This window comes from Podarcis erhardii (assembly GCF_964252035.2).
Source record: "Podarcis erhardii genome assembly, chromosome: 13".
NCBI classification, from domain to species: Eukaryota; Metazoa; Chordata; class Lepidosauria; order Squamata; family Lacertidae; genus Podarcis; species Podarcis erhardii.
This window is the reverse complement of record NC_138502.1, coordinates 19,441,626-19,461,320: the sequence shown is the minus strand read 5'-3', so window position 1 is coordinate 19,461,320 and position 19,695 is coordinate 19,441,626. Positions and strand designations below refer to the sequence as shown.

Sequence of the window (19,695 nt, the reverse complement as noted above, 5' to 3'; positions counted from 1 at the left end):
CCCCGTCGCAGAGATTTGAACTGCCAACCTTTTGAGCTGCAAGCCCTAGGTTCAGTGGTTTAGACCACAGCGCCACCCGCATCCCTAAAATGTTAAAGGTATGCTTATTTAACATATATTTAATTATCACGGACTGATTGGAGGTTTTGTTTTTGTTCTTTTGCATCTCATTGCCATTCATTCATTGCGTAGCATACAATTTATATGGATACACACACAGACACACACCTTAGGAAAGCTGAGGAAGTGGTCATGAGTCTACAAAAGTTTATGCCATAATCCTCATAAACATAACCCTAAGAAGCAAACTTAGTGGTGACACAAGAGAGCCTTTTCTGCTCCAGTATTGTGAAACTCCCTCACAATAAAGGTTAGATTGGCTCCAGTATTGTGAAACTCCCTCACAATAAAGGTTAGATTGGCTCCCTCTTTGTTATCCTTTTTTTTTAAAAAATAAACAATTATTTATTTGGCTTTTCAAATTAAGATTTTACCATCACAAACATACAACATATAACATAAAAACAAGATTCCAAAGAATCTCCTGGACTTCCCTCCTCCCCTTTGTAGGTCCTGTTATTAATAATTTCCTCCTGCATCTTGCATAGTAATCCAAATCTTTTACATCTCCATTATATCCAAAATTCACCATTAAACTACAACTGTTATTCAAATCCTATCAACAATTTAAACTGTTTACAATGGTTTTTAAGGTAAATTATAAATTTCCCCCATTCCCTATTGAAGTTTTGGTCTTCCTGATTTCTGATTCTTCCGGTCATTTTTGCCATTTCAGCATAATCCATCAACTTGATCTGCCATTCTTCTCTGGTCAGGACTGTCCTCTTTCCATCTCTGGTCCAATAATATCCATGCAGCTGTGGTCTCATACATAGTCTTTTCTGCTCCATTGGGATTTTGGCACCTTAAATAAAGGCTTTGGGGGTTTTTTTTAAAGAAAAAGTTATTTTAAACATTTTTTAAAATTCGTTCTCTCTTTGCTATCCTTCTGCCAGCAGGCCAAAAACCTTTCTGTTCAGATAAGCCATTGAAAACTAAGGGGCAGATGATGCTGATCACTGGGCTGGGTGGCCTGTGGTCAGCAATGCCATAGTCCCATCCTGCACTGGGGATTCTACACGGAGCAGCTGTTTGAACTATGGATGATCTCAAGGGTCACTATCCACTCTAAATTCACTGGGCTGGATCCAGCTGAATGAATGAAACTCTATTTGCGTCAGCCATCGGCCATAGCAACAAAAGAACATTGGGATGTACACAGAACAAAATAAAAAGTCAATTATATAAAACACAGTTTAGGGTCATGAATCAGCAATCAAATAGTGGACCTTATTCTGATTGCCCCAGCTAGAAACCTTGCAACCTTTACAGTCATCTGCTCCTCTTGATCTGCCAGGAGAAAAGACACTGTGGCAGAAGAAGAAGAGTTTGGATTTGATATCCTGCCTTTCACTCCCTTTAAGGAGTCTCAAAGCGGCCAACATTCTCCTTTCCCTTCCTCCCCCACAACAAACACTCTGTGAGGTGAGTGGGGCTGAGAGACTTCAGAGAAGTGTGACTGGCCCAAGGTCACCCAGCAGCTGCATGTGGAGGAGCGGAGATGCGAACCCGGTTCCCCAGATTACGAGACTACCGCTCTTAACCACTACACCACACTGGCAGTGGTTGGGTGACCCAGAATGGACAATAAGAGAGGGGTGATAATCTTGTTCCTCAGGTCTTTGTAAAGACTGCATGCCAGGAGGATGGAAAATGGAACTTAACTGAACTTAGGCCCCACTGAAATCAATGGAGTAGGTTAGTCATGACTTAGTTTTAGTCCCATTGCTTTCAGTGGGAACTAAAGTTACCTGGTTAAGTTGATTTAGTTGGTTCCAGTCTAGTGGCTAGAGTCATGGGCACAGCCCAAGGAGACCTGGGTTCAAATGTCTGCTCATTCACAAAGCTCATGAGATTACATCATGCCAGCCTCTCATCCCAATCCATCTCCCAGGATAGAAGGGAATGTGGGGCATGCGTCTTTCTCTTTTGAGGAAGAGTGGGGCTCCAAATGTAACACAAATAGTCATAAAGAAACTGTGCCTGTTTTCAAGAAAACGTGACTAGCTAGGTATTTATCAGTGACTCTTACACTGTGACTCAGCAGAGAACAGGAACTGGTTTTTTGCTGCTTCAAAACCAAAAGCTCTAGCCACAAGTTATAAAAATAATCATTATACACCTACAAGAGATGATTACAGCAAATCAACCTCCTCTGCGCTTATCATGTAAAAAAGGGTTATTTGTTAACAGCAGCCATCTCCAGGCCATAGGCTAAAACCATGAAAAAATATTATTATTATTTAGTGAATTTGTGTACTTCCCTTCATCTGAAGATCACAGAGCCGTTTACAACATAAAAATACAAAATGATAACACAGAATACAAAAAAAACCCATGCTCCCACAAACACATTTAAAAGGACATACCGGTATATTGCTTAATTAGCCAAAGGCCTGGTTATAGAGAAAAGTTTTCACCTGGTGCTTAAATATATGTAATGAAGGCTCCAGGCAAGCCTCCCTGTGGAGAGCATCCCACAAACTGGAAGCCACCACAGAAAAGGCCCGTTCTCATGTTGCCACTCCTCAGCGGCAATTTGCCTTACACTGGGAGAAGCTCCCACTGGCAATAATGGAAGCCTCACTTCTGGCGCAAACAGCAGCTTCAAGGGGGCAAATATTGTTGGGACTGCAGTGGGAACGAAAATGCATAAACCAGGGGTCAGCAAACTTTTTCAGCAGGGGGCTGGTCCACTGTCCCTCAGACCTTGTGGGGCGGGGGCGGACTATATTTTGAAAAAAGAAAAGAACGAATTCCTATGCCCCACAAATAACCCAGAGATGCATTTTAAATAAAAGCACACATTCTATTAATGTAAAAACACCAGGCAGGCTCCACAAGTAACCCAGAGATGCATTTTAAATAAAAGGACACATTCTACTCATGTAAAATCACGCTGATTCCCAGACCATCTGTGGGCCAGATTTAGAAGGTGATTGGGCCGGATCCGGCCCCCTGGCCTTAGTTTGCCTACCCATGGCATAAACTTGCCCACCCTGATTAAAAACTATCCCACTCTACCCCTGGTAGCAGCTGTAAAATACAAATGTAAATTCAAGTGACACATTTATTGTCACATGGAGACTGGTTCTCAGCCAGCTGCTACAAGTGGTGTAGTTGGTGGTACTATTGTTGCAATTGCTTGAGACATTTAATCCACTTGCAGAGATGAATACCGTAACCTGGCCTCTGGGGGTAGGAATCTCAACATGCAGTCCGCCATCCAATTTGGAACCATACCAGACCTTGCAAATGAGCTAGAAGTTTTGTTGCTGCACCAGTTGTCTTCACAATGTAACAGAATACTTTTGAGAAACACAAATCCAATACTCTGCATGCTTATTCACGAACAACTTCCTCTTGTGGAATTCAGTTGCTGTCAGGCATGCCAACTCTAGGAGGCCGAGGTGTCTTAGGCCCCTTCAATATTTGCATGACGTCTCAGAAGGCTGCACCAGCCTACACGGCATCGGGGGATGTTTATGTTGTCGTGTGCTGCGTGTGTGATGTCATATGTGTGCAATGCACACTGGGAGCCTCCCCAATCTTGGGGGCAACCTGGCACCTCTAGTTGCTGTTAATTTGATGTGAAATTTGCCTGATCCACACTTACCAGACTCATATGTAGACTGAAATATAGTTATCCTTTAAAATTTGTGTTTTACTGCACATTTCAAAAAAGTAGCAATATGTATTAAGAATGCTTATAGGATAAACTTTTTCTTTTTCTTTTTAGAAATGTGCACATTGCCACAGAATATGTATTTAAAGACACATTTATATATATTTAAATGTGATTTTGGTGATTAATATTGAATCAGATTTTCAGATTACTGCAGAGTCAGGTGAGAACAGACATAGACTGGGAACAGACTGATCCATCCATCTCTAGGCTTACTGCCAACCAGGCCTGTGTTCACATTCCTGGCTTAAAATGCAGCAAGGTCGTTGGATTTTGCTGTGTTTTGAATCACATATGCATGCTGTTGTACACATGAGTATGGCTGAATTTGTTTCTAAGTCACCTGCTATCTGTCCACATTAGTGGGCAAAGAGGGGCTGTAGTTGTCTTCCCATGGCTTACATTTTCAAACCAGATCAAAGGTCTTTTGAACATATCCAAATGCAGCATTTTTCAACAAACGACAAGATATGTGTGGATAGTGGCTAACGTTGTGTGTACCATACCAGTGATGGGAGTGCATGGGATGCAGAGTAAACTGGAGTGTGTACATGGCCAAAGTGTGCCTGGGGTTGCAGCCTGAATGACAGAACCTCTTGAGATGTGTGCAAAATATGTGAGATATATGGCAGAGATTTATTATTATTTTTAAATAAGACACACATAGCGAGTAGCTCAGAAATGGACCATGTGGTGAATTTGGATGTTTGGACAGGAGCAAGTTAATGGAGCCAAGACAGGACTACAACCACTTGCTGCCGTAAAAGTAATCCTAGTACAGTTGCCTTCATTTTGCTAGAGAAGTTGGCCAAATGCTCTCAGTGGCTAGCCTTCTGAATACTCTCTCCACAACCACCTAAACTAGACGCTGATGGTGTGAGAGAGACACTGAACGAGAATAGAATTTGCATACAAGGGAAGACGTGCTTTGATTCTTCAGAGTTCCTATAATTCAACTTCCTGGCCCTGTTTTTCTCATGGAACGAACATACTTCTTTCCGTTGTGGCCAGAACACCCACGTTTGTACACCAAGTCTTGGTCTGTGAGCAAATGTTTGGATTTCTGCATTTGCAACATTAGCAACACTCTTTTATGTAAATGCATTTGCAGAACTTTGGGACTTCTCCAGCAAAGGGGCGCTGGACCTCAGTGTCTGGGCTGAACAATGGGGGTGGAGACGCTCCTTCAGGTATACTGGGCCGAGGCCATTTAGGGCTTTAAACGTCAGCACCAACACTTTGAACTGTGCTCAGAAACGTACTGGGAGCCAATGTAGGTCTTTCAAGATCTGTGTTATGTGGTTTCGATGGCAGCTCCCACTTACCAGTCTGGCTGCCGTATTCTGGATTAGTAGTAGTTTCTGGGTCACCTTCAAAGGTAGCCCCATGTAGAGGATAACTTAATAAAAGGATTAGACAAATTCATGGAGGACAAGGCTATCCATTACCACTAGTCTTTTGCTATTAGACCCTTGATATGAATACTTTTAGCACCCACCCTCAGGGGCAGCCTGTCCTGTCTCGCCACTGAAGCCCACCCACCTCACCTGAGCCTCTCTTACCTTGGTCGCATGGTACCACCTCATGGGGTTGTGCCACCCAAAGCAGCCTCCTCACTGTGCCTCGTGGCAGGCCGGCCTTCCTTGCGCAGCCCTATCATTGTGATTGTAATTTGTCTTTAACTGATTTTAATACAGTGGTACCTCAGGTTACAGACGCTTCAGCCTACAGACTCCACTAACCCAGAAGTAATACCTCAGGTTAAGAACTTTACCTCAGGATGAGAACAGAAATTGCGCAGCAGCAGTGGCATTGGGAGGCCCCATTAGCTAAAGTGGTACTTCAGGTTAAGAACAGTTTCAGGTTAAGGACGGACCTCCAGAACGAATTAGGTTCTTAACCCGAGGTACCACTGTATCGTATTTCAATTGGTTGTGACCTGCTCTGGAACCTTAGGGTGACAGGGCTGGGCGATATCTGGTTTTTAAGATTGTGATATACCACCAACTAAACATCTCAATATACTGATATATAATGATTTCTGAAATAAGTATGGAGCTATGTAGAGGCATTGGTTGGCTTTATGGTTTTCCCTGCATTGGGATTTTTGCATAGCACATGGGCACACCATGATTCGTAATGTATTGCCAGGTCAAAAAAATATGAAACCGATATCACAACATGGACTTCAAACTGGTTTTGGATGATATATGGCCCAGCTTTACCACACATCATGATTTGCAATATATTGCCAGGTGAAAAATTATGAAACCAATATAGACTTCAAAGCGGTTTTGTTCGATATATCGATATATCGCCCAGCCCTAGTGTCAAAATAGCAACAATAATAGTAATTACCTCCATTATCAATACCATGCCTCCGAAAAGCAACTGACGGAGGGCTATTGCACACACGTCTTGCTAGTGATCTGATTAGCCACTGTGGGAAAATAAGTTAGGCCTTTGGTCTGATTGAGCAGAACTCTTATTAGTCAGAGTAGACAGCACTAGGTACATGTACCAATGGCTGACCTTGCTGTCAAGCAGCCGTCTTGAAGCCACTCCTGTGCCCTGCCTCACTCTTGTTCCTGGAAGACCAAGGAGAAGGAGGTGGCTGCTTGGTTATTGAAAAGGAGCAGGAGGCCAATGATAGGGGGGATGTTGTCACCTTATTGTCTCACGCAAAATGGTTGTCAGTTGTCCAGGTGCTATCCCTGGAACCATAACCCCCACATAAGCGGAGAGTCACCTGTATAGTAAACTCCCTGACAACAGTGAAATGTGCAATACTAAGGCAGACCTTTGTCAAACAGAGATGGGCAAGGGTTTGCCAGTGAGGGGCAGCGTATTCAATGTAACATGCAGAGCTAGCATTTGGGGATGACTTTCTATTCCCTTATTCCAAATACTGCGGTGTATTTTATGATGAGACAATTTTTAATAGTGTTCTCTGCTTGGATTTTGCTGGGAGGAGGGTGAGAAACATCAACAGAGACCAGAAATTGAGTACGTTGGTGGTGTTGAAAAAGCCCCAGGCTGAATGAGAGGGTTCCCCAAGATGAGAGGGCATCCTGTGTCACATGGTCAGCTGAAGAAATCCTCTTTTCAAGCGGTTTCTCCCCCCCCCCACAAGAAAAGAGGAAGCTGAGCAAGCACCCTGGCCGCTCCAATCCCTTGCTACTCCCTCCCCCCGAAACTACAGCAGAGAGAAGCTACCATAGAGGTGAAAGACGCAGTTCCAGAAATCAGATTGTTTTGCCTCTTTGAAAAGAGCACCCTTTGTAATCTTGGACATTACAGGTCCAAATGAAAATGAAAGCCAGTGGACATAAAAAGGCCCCCAAGATGGGCTGTAGGATCAAACATTGCCTTCTTGGACAGACAGGCAGATACCCCACTAATCAGAGATTCTCAAGATGCGTCTGTGTGGTAAGAAATGAGAAATTATTTGTGATATTTCTTTATATTTCTAGCTTTTCCTTGCTTCGGTCCTGAAGATAGTCCAGGGTGAGATTTATTGGGGCACTGTGTAGTGCAGGCAAGGGATGAGACACGAAGGCTGACTGTGTCAGTGTCAGGAAGAGGCTTGCCAGGGCCGGCTCTAGCATTAGTTAGGGTGAGGCAAAGCAACTCAGGTGGCAGGTTTTATAGTACTACTAATGGAGAAGCCTCCACTTTGAGACCCTTTGCATTGGAGCCTGAAGGCAAATGGCTATGTAACTTGGATGTGGGTCACAGACGCACCATGCCTTTAAAGCAGTTTCGTACCACTTCGACTATCATGTATTCTCCAAAGAATCTCGGGGAACTGTAGTTTGTTAAGGATTCTGGACACTATAGTTCTGTGAAGGGTAAATTACAGTTCTCAAGATTCTTGGGAGAAGCCATGACTCTTAAAGCAGCACTAATGTGCTTTAAATAGCTAGTGAGTGGCCGTGTTAAGCAAATTTGAGTTTGGCTCCCCCTTGGGTGTGAAACTGCTCAAGAGGCCTTCATGAATATCAATTCTCAAGTTTCATGGCAGAGAGGGAAGGGGGCATAAGCAGTCATAACAAAACAAACGGCTTATATTTTGCTCTGGAACAGAGGTTCCTAAAGTAGATAGTATTACCTGGGGTGCTAAGAGACAAGGGGACAGCAGGGGGTGCTGGAGGTGTGAGGGGAGCAGGTGGTGCTGTGGTCTAAACCACTGACCCTTTTGGGTCGAATCTGTGTAATGGGGTGAGCTCCCATTGCTCTGTCCCAGCTCTTGCCAACCTAGCTATTCAACAGCATACCAATGCAAGTAGATACAGTAAATAGGTACCATTGTGGCAGGAAGGTAAATGGCATTTTCATGCACTCTAGCACCCATCACGGTGTCCCGTTGCACCAAAAGCGGTTTGGTCATACTGACCACATGACCCTGAAAGCTGTCTTAGGACAAATGCTGGCTCCCTCAGCCTAAAAGCGAGATAAGCGCCACAACCCCATTGTCGCCTTTGACTGGATTTAACCATCCAGGGGTCCTTTACCATTACCGTTACCTTGCTGGAGGTGTAACTGACTGTGAAGCTTTGAAAAGCTGGTATCACTGGATCAAGCTCATCAGTTTTGTTGAATTAATTACATGAAATAGTTCTAACTGGATTTTGAATAAATGTGTAATTGTTTGTTACTATTTTGAATTTTATTGTGTTATGATCTTCCTTAGTGGGCCTAGCAAAGCACTATTCTGAATAATGCTTTTTATAGGGTAGGGGGCAGTGGGGAGGAGTTTATAGAAGTAAGGAGGGTTCCTCAAAAAAGTTTGGGAACCACTGCTCTGAGGGATGAGGGGAGGGCTATTTGTAGGATAGCCATGTGTGTCCTACTTCGCAGTCCTCTATTGTGAAGGGCTGTCAGACAGTCCTCTGTTTGAAGGTATTCCATATTTGAGGACTGTCCAGCCTAAGTCCAGTTCTGTAACTATACATATAAATTACCATATGCAAATATTAAGCAAACTGGTGTAACCTTTCACCCCTTTATTTTTGGCCATGTATTACTGGCCACCCCAGGCATTTGGAATTTCTACTTTATGTACCAACATGCCCTGGACCACTTCTAGACACCTTTGTTGATAGATTCAATACACTGTAGTCCAGGTTTGGGAATCCGGTGGCCCCTCAGATCTTCCTGGACTACAACTCCATCATCTCTGACCGTTGGCCAAAGGTTCCCCACCTGTACTCTAAATGAGCCTGGGACGCTGTTCTATTTTGTCTTGAAAACAAATCTCTGGGGTTGTTTAGGTCTGAGGGATCAATGGCTCGCCATTCCATGCTTTCCCTTACTGGTAAACATAACCTCCAAATCTACTGAAAAAACCTCAAAGTGGCCAGCGAAATTCCCCTCACATGGGTTTCCCCTCTCCAGATGGTGAGGTCACGCTGTGTGACAGGCCTGCAAACCAAATTTGGGAGCACGTGTGTTTGCTAAGGTCCTGTGACAGGAATCGTAGGAGCCGAAATGATGGTGTTGTTTTAATCAGTGGTGCTGTTCGGTAATTTTTGACTCTGGGTTGAATGGTTGAGCGGGGCAGGACTCTTTCGATGGTACTGCTGTGTATTCAAAACATGGTAAGCTGCACTGCATTTGTAGACTTTCCTGCTCATTCTGCCAAAGTGGCTCTAGATATTGTGGGATGTGAAACACAAGAGCAGTCAAGTACAACATTCCTGAGTGTACATGTTTAGAAATGGGGAGGGATGTTTGTCCAGCCAGCAGGTAAACTTCCTGTTTCCCTCTGGGCTGGGACAGATTTCCTCCACATGTGACTAGAGGTGGGTGTGGCCTCACCTGTGCAGGTAATGATAAAACCACAGGACAGGGCAGCCATCTCTCTCTCTTTCACCACATGCATCGAAGGAACAACATCTCCTGAGTGCAAGATGTCCTCTTGGCTCCCAGCCAAGAGAGGACAAAGGGACTATCTTCTTAAGAGATAGACTCCAAATGTATATTACTTCACTAAGCTTAAGTCTGCCTTCTGGGATCTGATTGTAAACAGAATGTAAGTAAACTCTTTTTATACTTTTGTAAAGGACTGTGTCATGTCTTCTATTTTAAGAGGGAATAAGGGGAAATTACCAGAGTAGTTATTATAGAGACTTAAGCGAGCCTGAGCAAACGCTGCCATTGCAAACTTAAGATAAAGGGGAATGTTTTACTCTGCAGAAATTGGGAACTTGTTAGCACAAGTTGGATAAGGATATAATCAGACAATATATCCTCTCCTTCATCCCTGAACATTCCCGCAGATATCTGCCTCAAAGTTGTACCCTGATGGTACCACCCATTGCTCCCTATGGACAAACTGAGGCTTATCCCACCACAACCCTAGCTCTGAATTATTGTCCCAAGATCAACAGGTATCCAGCTCAACAAATTTGCTGCCTTTCCCATGTAATGGCACCACCTTTCCCTTCTCCCCACAACTGTCTAGGTGCAACACTCCTTCTCCAAGCTGTCCTCAATGTTGACCTTTTCATTGCTGCCACCATGGCTGGGCTTCAGGAAGAGAATGGCTCCAGTCTCATTCCACAGTGGCGGCTGACTCTGCAGAAAGAATTTGGCATTAGCTTAAGACACTCCCGGCAACTTCTCTGCAAAATACAGAATATTTCACGTCGCTTCGTAAGTCTACTCGTCTTTCTAACTCCTCTGCGCACACAGTGTGATGGGCCTTGGGATAGGAACTGGCTGGTTTCTGGAAGGGAAAGCTAACAGCTTCTTAGTTAATTAGTTCTTTCCCCTTTCGCTGTTTATCCAATTAATCATGCAATGGTTGATGGGGATATCTGAAGGTTCTGACACATGAATAGTAGTGGAAAACTGAAAACCTGGAAAATTCTGTGTCCTTACTTATTGCTGATGGGATCAAACAATAATCAATCTGTTATCTATGAAGGCGCAGTATAAAATTAGTAACTTTATGAGCAATAGTTAAATTTATTTTTGGTAGTTCCTGCTAACATTATAATGGAATAATTTTTTACAACTCTCAGCAAATTTGGAGGAAAAGTGGAAATAACATAATAAATAAATTTGAATAACTTGCTTCTGTCTCTTCCCCCATCTCAAGTAAGGTATATTTCTTAAGGCACATTCGCAGCAGCTGGTTGAAAAGTTGGCAACCCCACCTAGAGTCTTGGTGTTTTCTTTCTTTCTTTCCAGCTCTCTGAACGTCTGTCTGGAGTGCAGCCCACTTCTGTACGAAGCTCAGGGCAGCTTCCCTCAGTCAGCCTTGATCTCCGCACGTGGCTTTCTCTTTCAGTAAGAATAATTATTTATTTGAAAAATTCCTATCCTGCTTTTCATGCCCTCAGAGTATGGCTTAAAATGATGATAGAAAGCAAGTAACAACATAAATTGTGTTTAACAACATTGTCAGTCTCTACAAGAGGCGGTAAAAGCCCTTGTGAACTACTCAATGCCACCAAAAGCCTGATAAAGCAAACAAAATGTTTTGCTACCTGGTGCCTAAAAGATATGAAATGTTGGCTTTGGGTGAGCTGATAAGGAGAGGGAATTCCGTCACTGAGGTGTCACCAGTGAAAAGGTCCTCTCCCTCCAGGACCCACTGACCTTGCCTCTGAAGGTGAGGTCACCTGGAGGCAGATTCGCGGTCGTGGCTTCCCCCACAGAATCTTGGAAAGTAAGGTTACAGGGAACCAGGCAGAGGGCCTTCTCGGTAGTGGCACCCACCCTGTGGAACACCTTCCCATCAGAGGGCAAACAAATAAACAACTATATGGCTTTCTGAAGACAATCTGAAGGCAGCGCTGTATCAAGAAGTTTTTATTGCTTGATGTTTAGTTGTGTTTTTATATTATGATGGATGCCACCCAGAGTGGCTGGACAACTCAGTCAGATGGGCAGGGTATAAATAATGTTGTTGTTGTTGTTGTTGTTGTTGTTGATCAACTTGAGTGGGAGCAATATAGATTGGGGAACTGGTGTTAGGAAGAAGGTTAAACACTCTTACCCTAAGTTATCTCCTTGACCAGATTAATTAGACGCCTCTTTCTGTAGGCTGCAATTTGTTATTTGTTTTGAAGTAGGCTAACCATTATCAATTTCCCAGATTAACATGTAGTTTGGGCCTTAATCAATGATTAGTATTTTGGATGGGAAGTTTTGGCAGAGCTTTGGGACACTCCATAGCTGCCTGCTTTCGCCAGGGTTTCTTTCCACATCTCAAAGGCAGGGAGGGAAGAGGCAGGGCACCTGGGTGCTCTTGACTGGTTTGATTCCTAATCCTGCCATTTCCCCAGGATGCCAAGCGCCTGACCTACATGTCCAAGATGCTGCCATTTTATCAGGGTTTGGCACAACAGCTGAGGGACCACGAGGCCACCAAAGAAGACTCTAAATTCCTATCTAACTTTGAAGACATCAGTCTTTCCCTCCGAGACCTGGACCATCACGTGAGTTATCAGGTAGGTCTTCCTGCCCTTTGGGACACAGCTAGGTGGGGCAAAGGCGTCCTTTATCTTTTGTGCTGTTTTAACACCTTTCCTTGATTCTCCCTGTAGATTTTGCTTTGGGGCCTGCCGATTGAAAACGAGCCTGAGCCAACACTCAAGCCCCTTCGAATTCTTCAGCACCGGAGTTGGTGGAGGAATCGCCAGGAAGTATTTGTCATCTTGCGCTCCCTCAACAGTTTCCTATGCCGGGTCACAAGGGAATTCTCGCTGCTGAGGACTCTGGTGGCTAAAGACACTTCCTTTTCCAAGGCTTCCAAATCTCCACCACTCCCAGCCTAGATCCCCAATCCGCTGTCAGAGAATGCTGGCATCCTGGCATCCAGACCACAACACCTCCCGTACTGTAATTTATGGATTTACCAATTATCTTAAAATATTTAATTTATAAGTATTTATTTTTTTTCTAAATGTTTATATTTTGTATTTTTAACTTATTTTTTTTCAATAAAACCAACACTGCTGTGACCATTTATGGAAACTGTTGTTTCAGTTCAGCAAAGGCGCTTTTCTTGGGAAAGAGATAAGAAAGAGTGAAAGAGAAAGCAAAGCTAGGAATGTTTGACAGGCAATTCTAAACCTGCCTTAGGCAGCCGGCTTTCTGCTGATCTGGGCAGCATATGCACCACACTTTTAAATCCCATGGTGGCTTCTCTGCAAAGAATACTGTGCCTCCTCGCCACAGCCACTCCGGGTGCATGTGGCTGCAGCAGGGGTTGGGGGCAGAGGGGGGGGGCGTATGCAGCAGTGGAGGAGCAGGAGGAAGTGCCGAGCTCCCAACAGTGCAAGGAACAGGAGTGGGTGGCAGGGAAAGATTCTTGTCTGAAAATCCGAAGAGGCACTGACAAACAATATAACTCAGTTGGTGGAGCATGGTGCTGATGATGCCAAGGTTGCAGGTTCGATCCCCAGCTGCATAGGAGGTAGGACTAGATCAGGGGTAAAAGGTAAAGGGACCCCTGACCATTAGGTCCAGTCACGGACGACTCTAGGGTTGCGGCGCTCATCTCGCTTTAGTGGCTGAGGGAGCCGGCGTTTGTCCGCAGACAGCTTCCAGGTCATGTGGCCAGTGTGACAAAGCCGCTTCTGGCGAACCAGAGCAGCGTATGGAAACACCGTTTACCTTCCTGCCGGAGCGGTACCTATTTATCTACTTGCCCTTTGACATGCTTTCAAACTGCTTGGTTAGCAGAAAGATCAGGGGTAGTCAACCTTTTTATACCTACTGCCCACTAATACATCTTTCTTGATGGTAAAATTTCCTTACTCCCCACCAGTGCTCGATGGAAGGAGGATTCAGCTTGTGCCATAGAACTCCCTACCATTCACCTAGAATCCTGAAACGCTCACTAGTGGGTGGTAGGGACCAGGTGGACAACCCCTGGACTAGATGATCCTCCTGGTCCCTTCCAACTCTACTGTATGATTCTATGAACATAGGCATCTAGATGGACCAAATGCTCTGCCTCATGATTAACATTAGGCACTGTTATAAGAATTCTAAGGTCTCAAATATAGAACAAATGTTCATAAATGTAAACGCAAACACATACGTAAGTGTATAAACCACGTGTCTGAAAGCCATTTTGACTCTCTCCAAATTGACCTCAAATATTTCTCTGCAAGGAAGAAGGAAATGGGAAAAGCTTTCCAAATGTCTTTGGACTGTAGGGGCTTACACCTCCCTGCAAATACAGTCTGGCAAGTATCTGTTAAGCTGAGTAAACCATCAATATGTGTAAGAGATTCAAGAACTAAAGTACCATACTCTGGGCAATCACCCCCCCCCCCATTTTCTTAATTTTGAGTCCCCCAAAATAGGGGGTGTCGTATACTTGTGGGCGTGTTATACACGGAAAAATATGGTATTTACCATCTCAAAGGAATGGCCAGGCTACCCAGAAAATGCAGTCAAGTGAGGCATTGTCAGGTATCCTGTCAGACAGGAGAGAAGCAACACTCTCAGAATTCTGCTGGAGTCTGCCTCCTTCTGTGATGTATGTATGATGTTTTGGGGGGTGGTCTTGGGTTACAGGGTGGGCAATTTCAAAAGTCTTTATAGGGGCTTGTGCACCATTGTTCTGGGTCTCTCCTACCTCTTGTAAGGAGGGGAGGGAACTCTGTTGCAGCAGAAAAATAAAGATCTGCCTTGCTTTCTTTTTTTTTATATAAATATTTATTAAAGTTTTTGAATACAAATGCACAAATAATAAACAACCTTACTTATATCATAACATGATTTCATCACTTCTTTGGACTCCCTCACGTCTCCCGCTCCCATTTACATCGTTAAAAGGTTTTTCCAAGCAAATTATCAACTTGTTTACGATCTTATATCCACTCATTTAAATATAATCTAGCAATTCTCCCAAAAAATTATGTTTTCTTTAATCTCACTTATCATCAAATTCAAATCTGATTTAGTGGTGGCCAATTTTTTATAATCTAGCATCCTTCTTAACATTCAACCAAATTACAATGTTTTTGTAAATACGTCTTAAATTTCTTCCAGTCTTCCTCAATCCTCTCTTCTCCCAGGTCTCGGATTCTGCCAGTCATCTCGGCCAGTTGCATATAGTCCATCAGCTGCATCTGCCACTCTTCCAGTGTGGGTAGATCTTGAGTTTTCCAGTTTTTAGCGATGAGTATGCTTGCTGCCGTTGTTGCATACATAAAAAATGTTCGGTCCTTCTTTAGCACCTTCTGGCCGACAATACCCAGAAGGAAGGCCTCTGGTTTCTTAGTGAAGGTATACTTAAATACCTTTTTCAGCTCATTATATATCATTTCCCAGAAGGCCTTCACCTTAGGGCATGTCCACCAGAGGTGAAAAAATGTTCCTTCATTTTCTTTACATTTCCAACATTTATTATCAGACGAATGGTATATTTTGACAAGTTTAACTGGGGTCATGTACCATCTATATATCATTTTCATTACATTTTCCTTCAGAGCATTACATGCGGTGAAGTTCAGCCCAATGGTCCACAACCTTTCCCAGTCCTCAAACATAATGTTATGCCCAATGTCCTGTGCCCACTTTATCATAGCCGATTTAACCATTTCGTCTTGTGTATTCCATTTTAACAGCAAGTTATACATTCTAGATAGTACCTTCGTCTTTGGTTCTAACAATTCTGTTTCTAACTTCGATTTCTCCACCTGGAACCCTAACTTTTTGTCATTTTTAAAGACTTCTTTAATCTGAGCGTAATGTAACCAGTCTCGCACTTTATCCTTCATTTTCTCCAAACTCTGCAATTTCCAATTGTCTCCATCTTTTTCTAATATTTCCCAATATTTTGGCCATTTGGCCTCCATATTGGGTCTTTTTCGGGCCTTAGCTTCCAGAGGCGAAAGCCACCTCGGAGTCTTGTTTTCCAATAAGTCTTTGTATTTTGTCCAGACATTAAATACTGCTTTCCTAACAATATGGTTCTTAAAGGCCTTATTGATCTTAACCTTGTCGTACCATAAGTATGCATGCCAACCAAAAGCATTGTTGAAACCTTCCAAATCCAGTACGTCAGTGTCTTCGAGAAGTAGCCAGTCTTTTAGCCAGCAGAAAGCTGCGGCTTCATAATACAACTTTAAGTCTGGCAGGGCAAAGCCCCCTCTTTCTTTCGCGTCAGTTAATATCTTAAACTTAATTCTGGGCTTTTTGCCCTGCCAGACAAATTTAGAAATATATTTCTGCCACTTCCGGAAGCACTCCGTCTTGTCCACAATCTGTAATGTTTGAAACAAAAACAACATTTTTGGCAATACATTCATCTTAATAGCAGCAATTCGGCCTAACAAAGAAAGCTTCAATTTTGTCCAACTGTCCAAGTCTCTCTTAATTTCAGACCAACATTTTTCATAGTTATCCTTAAATAGACTCAGATTTTTTGCTGTTATATTTACCCCTAGGATCTGCCTTGCTTTCTATGGATCTTGCCTCCATCCATTCATCTCTGATCATGGATTTACGGGGCTCAGTCCCCTGGGGAGTTGGGCAGCAAAAGCCAACCCCCCCATAACCCCCCCATAACAGCACCCTTGCTATAGATGTTTGCCAAAACTTTCTTCATTTTAAAAAGTCTATCCTGATTTTGTAATTAAATATTTGTTTTAAATTTTGCTGATCTTCTCTGCATATTGTTGGTACAGTGGTACCTCAGGTTACAGACGCTTCAGGTTACAGACTCCGCTAACCCAGAAATAGTGCTTCAGGTTAAGAACTTTGCTTCAGGATGAGAACAAAAATTGTGCAGCACGGCAGCAGCAGAAGGCCCCATTAGCTAAAGTGGTGCTTCAGGTTAAGAACAGTTTCAGATTAAGTACCGACATCCAGAACGAATTAAGTACTTAACCTGAGGTACCACTGTAATTATTTTCTATCATTTTTATACCACTTGATGCAACTTGGCAGGGAGGTAATTCCGCAGTTTATGTATGGGCTGTGGAATTAAGTGTTGCACGTGCATACTCTCTCTCTCTCTCTCTCTCTCTCTCTCTGTGTGTGTGTGTTTATATAGATATAAATAAAAAATACATAACATGCATGTCATAACTGAAGGAGACATTCACTCAGATTTCTTTTTTAAAAACCTATTACCGGTACTGTGATGGAGACTGATCTGGTAAGAGAGATGCCAGCTAGCTGGAGGTACAGGGTCCCTGTATCTTCCACATCTGCTGACAGGCAAAGAGCCAAAAATGATGCAGTTCCCCTCCCCCGCAAGAGAACGCAGCTCTTCCATCCACTTTATGCATTTGATGTAGCAGACTTGCTGAAAAAACGGGCTGAAATAATTTGATTGTTGCTCTCTCAGAGAAGGCCTGAACCTTGTGCAATTCTGGAAACACACAATCAAATGTCCAAACATTGTTTTTAAAGCTTAAACGCAGCAGCAGCCTGCAGGAGAGCGGAAGATTGGGTCAGAGCAGTGAGACAGAAGCAGGCGGTGTTCGACTAAACAGATGGGCAACAGAAGTGGGTTCTGTGATGAGTTCTAAGAGGCTTATAGTGCAGAGCTGGAAAGACAAATTCCACCATCTATCACCCAGTGGTTAGAAGATCTCACTGCTCTTTCCACGTTCGAGCATATGGTTTGTAATCATCAATTTAATCCAGGCACCTATTTGGAAATTTGGACTCCCTATATAAATGTATATGCTTAAAACTGGATTGAGGAAATATTGTGTCAAGGTCATGTGGCAATGGATTGCTTTTTCCAATCATATATTATTAGTATTCTTTTTCTGTTACAATTGCAAATTAAAACCTCAAGGGGTGGGGGGAATTGGGAATGTTTAATCCTCTTCTTTGCACCGTTTCCCCAGTAAAAAAACCCTCTCTTTTAAAAAGGTGTGGGCCACATAATCCCTTTCATCCGCTGCCTAAAAAATGTCAACTAAGAAAGTAAAATCACCTGATCAACAGCCAAAGCAAATGGGCATTTATTGATTCAATAACCATGCTCATGCAAAGCAAACTAAGTATCTCAAGGTATTTGCTTATCCCGTGAGAAGGCTTTGGATCAAAAACTCTGCTCCTGGAACTCCGCCCCTTCTGTAGATAGATATTCCAACAACAAATCCATAAAAATCTAGATAATGCAGATTACCAGTGCTAACACCATAGAGCTCTTGAAGGCCACTTTCTAAATTAATGAGTGGTAACTTTGAGAAGGAAACCAGAAAAAAACACTCCCTACCCACCCGCTTCCTTATTGTGAAACATTTTTTCCCCCTGGTTACATGAGCATAAATGTTTTGTGCTATCCCACATGCTATTTGTCACTTTCCGCATTCAGTTTAATGGGAAGTACCGTATTTTTCATGTATAAGTCTAGATTATTTTTTTATAATAAAAAAAAGGTTTAAAATTGGGGCTCATCTTATACACAGGTAGTGCTGAGGGGTGTTTTCTTAATTTGGAGTCCCCCCAAATAGGGGGCGTCTTATACATGGGGGCGTCTTATACGCAGAAAAATACGGTATTCTTGGGCTGTAACTGGCCCCCTCCCAAGGTTGCTAATCGCTTTTCTGGAGGTGGGGGGACAGACACAATATTTCTGCTCATCACTGCTCAAGGCAAGACTGTAAGAAGCTTGGATAGGGAGCAATTTTGACTGTGAAAATGCCAGATTATTGGCTCCTCCTCCCCCCCCCCCCCCGGTTTACCCCCAACACTGCTACTTCAAGCCAATTCAGTGACACTCACCGCAGCTTTATGGAAGATTGCGTCAGGAAATCTACTCACATATCTTCCCTATTCAGGTAGGTAGCCGTGTTGGTCTGACGCAGTCAAAATAAATAAAAAAATTGTCCAGTAACAAACTTAGTTGGTCTCTAAGGTGCTACTGGCCTTTTTTTAAATTTATATCTTCCCTAGTGTGCTGTAGTGGTTAAAATGTCAGACTAACATGTGGACAACCGAGGTTTGAATCGCCCCACTCAGTCATGAAGCCCACTAGCTGACCTTAGGCCGGTCATTGCCCCACAGCCTAACCTACCTCACAGGGTTGTTTGGGGGATTAAACGAGGAAGGGGAGAACCATGTATCTGGAGGAAAATGGTGGCATATAAATGTGATAGATAAATAAATAAAATCAGGTATACTCTGGCTCAAACAGTGTTTCTCACCTGAAATTTGTCTCTGTAGGCTCCATGATCATTGGTTCTGATGGTACAAGCTTAACAAGCAGAGTAATAAGAAACAATAAACCTTGGAGTAGCTCTGAAAGAACCTCTCTTGTGGTTTTTTGGGGTTTTTTTATTGATGGGATCTAGGTATCTGTGTGCAAAGGACTTATAGCAGTCTGAACCAGAAACTGGCTGGTTTGCATGTAATGGCAAGCCATGGTTTGTTCTGAAAAACCATTAACCATTAATTGTTCAACAGTCAAACAAACCATGGCTTGTTTCTCCAGTTTAGTTTTTCAGCTTCTTTTGTTTGGTGCTTAATAAGCATCAGGGGTGGGGTAGCCAAAACAAACATGGGCTGTGTACATTGCTGTTCCCTCTGCATCCACTACACTCCCACAGCTATTTTGGGAAGCAGTCTATGCACAATGTTAGTCACAATCCATCTTTCCTGTGTCTACCCTGTTGTTTTTAATGAAATATTGCATTTTGATGCATCCCCCCCCCAACCAGCTTTAATCCAAATTGGGGGGAAAGAAGAACCTAGCTGGATTTCAAGATGATAATGAGTATGCAGCCATGGTTAAGGAAGGGTGCTAGGTTTGCACATAAGCCATAGTTAAAACAACCCAACATACGTAAGTCATCAACAAACAATGGCTTAAAATTGTGGTTTGCTAGCAGAGCTCTGATGTGGGAGCATCTGCCTATCTTTTGGCGAGATTAAACTGTGTGTTTTCATTTTGTATT

The 19,695-nt window shown here is 43.2% G+C and overlaps 1 protein-coding gene and 1 long non-coding RNA gene across 4 annotated transcripts; one reads left to right on the top strand and one right to left on the bottom strand.

Moving 5' to 3' along the window:
* Positions 1 to 512: 512 nt before the first annotated feature.
* Positions 513 to 6,645, bottom strand: LOC309327816. Its single transcript, XR_014150659.1, has 3 exons — positions 6,164 to 6,645; positions 2,247 to 2,334; positions 513 to 937 (listed from the first exon to the last, which is right to left on the bottom strand). It is a non-coding gene; the product is annotated as an uncharacterized lncRNA (long non-coding RNA).
* A 15-nt stretch (positions 6,646 to 6,660) lies between these two features.
* IL27 (interleukin 27) lies at positions 6,661 to 12,750 on the top strand. 3 transcript variants are annotated; one of them, XM_081837331.1, is made up of 5 exons: positions 6,661 to 7,234; positions 10,272 to 10,462; positions 11,003 to 11,101; positions 12,103 to 12,255; positions 12,364 to 12,750. In XM_081837331.1, the coding sequence occupies exons 1-5, from the start codon at positions 7,222 to 7,224 to the stop codon at positions 12,592 to 12,594; spliced, it is 687 nt and encodes a 228-aa protein (XP_081693457.1). In that variant the 5' UTR covers positions 6,661 to 7,221; the 3' UTR covers positions 12,595 to 12,750. The 3 variants fall into 3 exon arrangements, with proteins under 3 accessions (XP_081693457.1, XP_081693456.1, XP_081693458.1); XM_081837330.1 differs by having other exon boundaries at positions 6,663 to 7,234; positions 12,103 to 12,267; XM_081837332.1 differs by lacking the exon at positions 6,661 to 7,234 and adding an exon at positions 9,571 to 9,839 and having other exon boundaries at positions 12,103 to 12,267.
* The last annotated feature ends 6,945 nt before the right edge of the window (positions 12,751 to 19,695 follow it).

Excerpts from the sequence above, each read along its gene's own strand:
- IL27 (XM_081837330.1), top strand. Across the intron at positions 10,463-11,002 it reads AGAATATTTCACGTCGCTTC|CTCTCTGAACGTCTGTCTGG; the intron begins GTAAGTCTACTC and ends CTTTCTTTCCAG. Across the intron at positions 12,268-12,363 it reads ACCATCACGTGAGTTATCAG|ATTTTGCTTTGGGGCCTGCC; the intron begins GTAGGTCTTCCT and ends TTCTCCCTGTAG.